Below are 7500 nucleotides of genomic sequence, written 5' to 3' on the forward strand. Positions count from 1 at the left end.
TAACTGCAGTCTTTGCCCATACCTTATTACATAGAATGCTAAGGTCAGAAAATGTAGAAAAAATAATAATGATGAAATAAATAAACGAATAAACTTAAAAATAAAAACAATATATTAAAGATTTGTATCCCGGATTTTTAAGAGGATTCAGTTATATTTGGGTATCTTTTTTTTCGTATGATTCATTTCTAAATCGAAATCTGTGAAATTCAGGGGTATAAAAATAACATATTCTGATTGTGAAGTAACAAAGATTCATACTCTTTGGTGATGTCACGTGGATTTCTGGCGTATTTAGTGATGGCAAAGATAAAGCCCCGGTCACACTATCACGACTCAAGCGAGTTCGTATGAGTGAAAACGACTTCGATTGCAATTTTCTTATTTTTCGAATCTCCAAATATCAAACTACCTTTGCGTCATATGTTGAGAAGTTGAATGACGAACTAAGTAAAGTTAAACCTGCACGAATAAGAACATAAGAAATAAAGGAGACTGCAAAAGACCATAAGGCCTACACTAGGCAGCTCCGTATCCATCACCACCTGTCATCCCCATCCATAAAGTTGTCTAATCGTTTTTTAAAACAACTGATAGTTTCAGCGCTTACTACATGGTTACTAAGTTTATTCCATTCATCGACCACCCTATTAGTAAACCAATTCTTGCCTATTTCCTTCTTAAATCTAAATTTGTCCAGTTTGTACCCATTACTGCGAGTCCTGCCCTGTTGTTTTATTATGATGACCTTGTTTGCATCACCCTTGTTATAGCCTTTGATCCACTTGAACACTTCTATTAGATCACCCCGCACTCTGCGTCTTTCCAGAGAGTGTAAGTTTAGGTGCCTAAGCCTCTCTTCGTAAGGCAAATTTCCGAGTCCTTGTATCATTTTGGTCATTCTTCTCTGTACTGATTCTAGTGAATTTACGTCCATTTTGTAGGACGGAGACCAAAACTGTACCGCATAGTCAAGGATGGGTCTAACTATCGCTAGATAGAGTTTAATAATTACCTCTGCACTTCTATTCGTTACCGTCCTAGCAATGAAGCCTAATGCGCTGTTAGCTTTATTTCTGGCGCTAATACACTGCTTCCTGGTTTTAAGGTCCGGACTCACCAGAACTCCCAAGTCCCTCTCGCACTCAGATTTTTCTAAAAACGTGTTATCTAAGTTGTATCTATTTTCGGGGTTGTGTAGCCCTACGTTTAACACGCTACACTTAGAGATATTGAAGTTCATTTGCCATTTCAGCGACCATGTTAACAGCTTATTAAGGTCATCCTGCAGAATCTGGGCGTCGTCTCCTGACCTAATTAGGCGTCCTATTTTAGTGTCGTCCGCAAACTTACTAACATCACTATTTAACCCTTCGTCTAAGTCGTTTATATACATAATGAACAACAAGGTACCCAAAACCGAGCCCTGGGGGACCCCGCTAGTAACATTGCCCCACCTAGATTTTATTCCATTTATGGTGACCCGTTGCTTTCTGTTACTAATCCAAGCTCTAATCCATTCTAACACTTTTCCTCCTATGTCATGGGCTTTGATTTTATTTAGTAGTCTCTGGTGTGGCACTTTGTCGAACGCTTTGCTAAAGTCAAGGTAAATAACATCGTAATTTTCATTGTTGTCTGCCGCCTTATATACCTTAGTGTAAAAGGATAGAAGATTAGTCACACATGACTTACCCTTGGAGAAACCATGCTGTGAAACACGAATTAAATTATGCCCTTCAATGTGTTCTCTGAGTCTATTTACTATTATTGATTCAAGCATTTTTCCTATAACCGATGTCAAACTGATTGGCCTGTAGTTGCATATAGACGATCTATCTCCCTTCTTAAAAACAGGAACAACGTTTGCCTGCCTCCAAGCAGTAGGAACAGAACCAGTGTCTACCGATTTATTGAATATTTCAGTTTAACTGGTCGCAGATTTCAAATATTAGACACATTAGACAGATTTCAAATATTAGACACATTATTTCGAATATTAGACACATTATTGCATTGTCCTTAGTGAAGTCTAGAATACTATAGGCGAAGTCTTCCTGCAGCTTTCAGATTCACAACATTTGACGAGAATCGTGACAGTGTGACTGGGGATTAAGAATGGTTCTCAGGAAAGATTTTGAACGAACTCAGAACTTTGTGATGTTGATACTTACGTAGTAGATTTAGAGCTGCGAGACAGTAGATGACCTGCCACATTGCACAGACAGCGTCGAATGTCAGCCACAGTTCTTTCTGTTGTGTATAAGAGAGAGAGAGAGAGAGAGAGAGAGAGAGAGAGAGAGAGAGAGAGAGAGAGAGAGAGAGAGAGAGAGAGAGAGAGAGAGAGAGAGAGAGAGAGAGAGAGAGAGAGAGAGAGATTCATTAGATATACATATTTCTTCCTTCTTCAAAAGAGAATATTAGGCCAGAATATTTGCTGAAATCTTCAAATCACTTGGCAAGATCTGGTGGCCACAAGACGTTGCCTTTCTGTATATGCTTTTCCTTGATTTCTCTTTGCCCAGAGCTTCCTGGACGATCTGATACATAGTCACTGTTGATTCAAAATGACAATTGCCGACAAAATTGTCAGAGCAGACACTATGCTAGGATAAAACGTGCTAAGATGGGAGGGAGGGTGGAGGGGTGTGGAGTGTTTTCGGGGATGAAATGGGTGGGAATGTTTTTGTGCCTTGTCCTTTTTGGCTACCCCCCTGGTAAGGGTGAAAAAAGCCTTGGTATATGTATGTATGTATGTATGTATGTATGTACCTGAAGAACGTTCAACAATCGAAACGTTGTACATTTGCTAAAAGTTCCATTTTGATATGGTCTCTAATGTGACTATAGTCACAGTTACTACTAAAGTGTTCATCCACTCCTTTTCATAATCTAGTCATGATCCTTTAATGCATTTTCTCCTGCCGTCAACTATTAAGCTTGCATCTCTTTTGGTTTTAAGCTATTACCACACTTTCTGACACAATTTACATTGTCTAGATCAGCGTTTCTCAACCAGGGTTCCCTGGAACCCCAAGGTTTCGCAAAAGGTCCCTAAGGGTTCCGCAAGAACAAGTGAGATAAGCTAATGCACTTTTGATTTCTTATTTAATTTCACATACGTAATATAATTAAACACGCACGACATCTTCTTGGTTATTGTAATAATGTAATATAGACATCATCCTATCTAACCTATTATTGCGATGAAAATAAAATTAAAAAGGTATGGTATACTGGTATGCGTTTCTTTTTTTCTTTTTCTTTTTTTGTGCAGGGGTTCCTTAAGACATGCAATTTATTTTAAAGGTTACGCAAGGGTAAAAAGGTTGAGGAACGTTGGTCTAGATACATCCGTGATAGATATTTTAAGGAGAATTTTCTTGATAGAATATCAACCTAAAAATGACAGAGAAAAATACCTGACAATAGACGTCACGAAAAATAACTAAATCATATCATCTCAACACCCGAAGTCAAAATCTAACCCTTTCGTTATCATATGACGCTTAATTCCTTTATCTCCGAGGCACCCTAACTACAAACTGTTCATCCCTACCGCACCTGAAGAGATGAACAGGTTTCCAAACTACCATTACTACTGCTACTACTACTACTACTACTTTTTTTTTTTTTTTTTTTTTTTAATACAACCTCCATCCTCGTGGAACTGTGTGGTGGAAGCAGTCAGGATCTGTCTCCCACAGACACAGTTCATTGGCCCCTCTCCCGCCAATGACTGTGGTCGGCGACCCGTTTATTTTATTTAATATTGCCTAATACAGAAGTCTACTACTACTACTACTACTACTTCTACTACTACTACTACTACTACAACTACTACTACTACTACTACAGGCATACTAGGTAAGGTGAAGGAGAGGGGGAGGGGGAGGGGGTTAGTGTAGAAAAAAGAATGAAATAGAAGGAAGTTGAAGTTATAATAATAGGTGTGGGGCAGACCCACTTGCTGTTTTCGTTATTGTTATTTTACTTGTTGAGTGTTACTTTGTCTCCTGCAGAGGCAGTGCAGTGCAGTACGTTTGGAAGCTTCAGGATTCATTTCGATAAACACCAAAACAATATTTTATAATGTCTGCCGTTAATTTGGTTCGCTGAATTGAATTGAATTGAATTGAATTGAATTTAATTTTATTTTATTCGGATACAATCATACATACAATTAGTACAATACATATAAGACTCAATATCATACATAGTATATATAATTGTACATCTGAGGATGGCACAGAAAGTCAAGAGACTTATTTCCACTGTGGTCGTTTATTCATTTCTTAATTGAACTATCTATTCTTAGCATCCGACCTAGTTATAGACCAAAAGGTCTCCTGTCCATATACTCTTCCTTTGTAAGCCTTTGTAATTTGTTTATGAACCTAAACTAAGGGAGGGGAGAGATATTTACACTGCCTACTAGCAATAAAAAAAATCTCAGATGGATTTGCTCATGCCCGCCAGAGAGTGTATGCCTGTTGCAAATGGACAGTGTAGTTTAACATGTAACTATGTTTACTAGTATATTTGTACATTTTTAAAACAAATTATTCAATAGTCACGGTATGTTTTGTCAAGAAGGGGGAAATATAGATGGTTGAACTAGTTGTAGAGGGGAAATGTCAGAAAAAAAGTTTGGGAACCAGACTAGACGGAGGGATGCGATTCGCTTAGAAAACAACTGAACGTCTAAGGAATCGATTCCAAATCTTTCCTCTGATATTGACTCAACTCGGATTGAATAAACAAATAAAGGAATGAATTATTAAGTAAATAAACAAGTTAATTTATTAATAGATAAGTAAATAAATATGCAAATAAGTAAAAAAATATGATAGATATATAAATGGATGAATAAACTATATGAAACAAATTAAAATGAAATATGAATTCTAATTAACTGACTAACTGGTTAACTAATCAAGTTAAGTAAGCAATATGATAATTCAATCTAAACAAATAAATATATGAAATTAAACAAGTAGATAATCAAATAAAAAAAATTGAAAATATTTGTAAACAGACAAATAAATTGATTAGTATATGAATAAAATAACACATGAATAAATAAATAAACAAATAAATAAATCAATAAATATAAATAAGTTAATGAATAGATAAATGGATGATGAAAAAATAAGTAAATCAAGTAATGAATAAATTAATTGTTTTGTCAGTTAATAGATCAGTAACTGAAAAGTTAAATGAACAAGAAAATAGATAGACAGAAAAAGAAATTGATTAATAAATGCATAGTCCTTGTCGGGAACCACTGGCTATCAGACTAGCATGAACACGGAAAGATAACGACAAATATTTTCTGACTAAGGTCATTAAAAAAAGAAAAAAATTGTTCCGTAATGCAGAAACGAGACAAACTTACCTTTAACGACTATGGTATGTGTGTGGAGTTGTACTTCCTTACTCCCCTCACAGCAAAAAAGAAAAAAAAATACCAAACGATCCCAAAAATTCGACAAAGAAAATGGCTTGCAATTACGAAAAAAAAGACACGCACACACACACGCACAACGAACGACGAAGATATCAGATGCGTCTTATACGAAGAGACCTATGACTTAGAGAAGTGCATCTAGTGCTGGGAGTGTCTGCACTAGCTGTCTTAAGTGAACCTAGATTACCTTGGCACTCCCACCCCCGACTCCCCACTCCCCACTCCCCCCTTCCCAGCCACAGAAACTCCATCACCGTTCCGAATGAAGCCATGCATATTTCAAAAGCAAACTCTTTGTGACATGAATGATTCATGGGCTCGTGTATTTGAACCCCAACGTCTAGATGACCCCCCCACCCCCAATTGGTATTTTGCTTTGCATTCCAGCTGGCCCAGGCGATTCCTTTATTTCCCAGCCGCCCCGGGACCCTTCCGTTCCCGGTGGCACTCTTTCTCCTACTCCGGATGGCGCTAGAAGATTCGATTTCCTTCCTTGGCACTGGCACCACCAACGGCACCTCCGTCGCCAAATGCCAAGGTCGAGGATCAAGAGTCCCGGCTCCATGCTTCTACCCGGCTCAGCCTCGTGCCGCATTGTGGAAGTGACAGTGGAAGGGAAGGGAAGGGAAGGGAAGGGAAAAGAAGGGAAGGGAAAAGAAGGGAAGGGAAGGGAAGGGAAGGGAAAGGAAGGGAAGGGAACGGAAGGGAAAAGAAGGGAAGGGAAGGGAAGGGAAGGGAAGGGAAGGGAAGGGAAGGGAAGGGAAGGGAAGGGAAGGGAAGGGAAGGGAAAGGAAGGGAAAAGAAGGGAAGGGAAGGGAAGGGAAGGAAAAGGGAAGAGAAGGGAAAGGAAAGGGAAGGAAAGAGAAGGAAGGTGAATGGGAAGGGTGGGGGAAGGGAGATGAAGAAAGATTCTGTTCTGTTTAATTTGGGAGTTAAGCTCCCACGGGCTTTGGTTTTGAGCCCGTTTGGTGGGTGATTTGACTTATGAGTGTGTGTGGGCCCAACCACACACACTCATACATTCACAAGATGTGCATACGTATATGAAATACGTATGCACATCTCAGTGAATGCACCCTTCCAAATGTGAACTGTGTTCGGTGTTAAGTGTATCGTAACATATAAATAGATTTAGAGAAAAAGAGAGGAAATGGAGGTAAAGGGGAGGAGAGAGAAAGGGGAAGGAGAGGGAAAGGGGAGAGGGAAGAAGAGGAAAGGGGAAGGGAGGTAAAGGGGAAGGGAGGGAAAGGGAAGGGGGGAAAGGGAAGGGAAGGGGGAGGTGAGGGAAGGGAAGGGAGGGGAAAGAGTAGGATGAGGGAGGGGAGGGGAGGGAAAAGAAAATGGAAGGAGAGGGAATGGGAGGTGAGGGGAGGAGAGGAGAGGGAAAGGGGAAGGACAGGGAAAGGAAGGTGAGGGTAGGAGAGGGAAAGGAGAGAGGAGAGGAGAAAGGGTGGGGGAGGGGGAGGGGGAGGCTTCATATTTTATCACGTTTGGGCAACACAGGAGAAGGTAATGATGGAGTTATACATCATCATTTTTCATCTTCATTGTCATTTTGTCGCTGTTATGAACGTTACCCCTTTCACTACCGAGGAGGAGGAAGAAGAAGAGGAGGAGAAGGAGGAGGAGGAGGAGGAGGAGGAGGAGGAGGAGGAGAAGGAGGAAGAAGAAATATCTATGGGGAGGAGGGGGCTAGGGCGGTACCACGGGATTGAATGTGGCTTGAATATAAGGAACAAGTATCACGCGGTATAGATGGGGTTGAGCGTGATAAACGACATTGTTGAGCAAATCCTTCCGTGGATTGAGAAAATGATTACTAAATATTAACCAATTTCAAATGACAAATTACATTAGCAGTATAGACCCTAATTACATTTTTTTCTTTGTTGTTCTTTTTAGAAATACTAAGGTGGTTAGAATTGACGAGGTTTTTGATAGAACGAGTCGAGAAATGGATAGAGTTCGAGTGATATGAGTAGGTTGTGATTCCAATATGGCGGACATCACAACATTACCTGTGGTATAGG

At 39.6% G+C, this 7500-nt stretch overlaps 1 protein-coding gene across 1 annotated transcript in view; it reads right to left on the reverse strand.

The window, feature by feature from the left end:
• The window catches only part of LOC143025310 (uncharacterized), a 16275-nt gene extending 10210 nt beyond the window's left edge, over positions 1 to 6065 (reverse strand). The window contains exon 1 of the mRNA XM_076184784.1: positions 5984 to 6065. Coding sequence (XP_076040899.1) covers positions 5984 to 6065 — 82 coding nt within the window. The remainder of the gene's footprint in view (positions 1 to 5983) is intronic.
• Positions 6066 to 7500: the final 1435 nt, after the last annotated feature.

Source organism: Oratosquilla oratoria, chromosome 5 (assembly GCF_046742065.1).
Source record: "Oratosquilla oratoria isolate Oo_2021 chromosome 5, ASM4674206v1, whole genome shotgun sequence".
NCBI classification, from domain to species: domain Eukaryota; kingdom Metazoa; phylum Arthropoda; class Malacostraca; order Stomatopoda; family Squillidae; genus Oratosquilla; species Oratosquilla oratoria.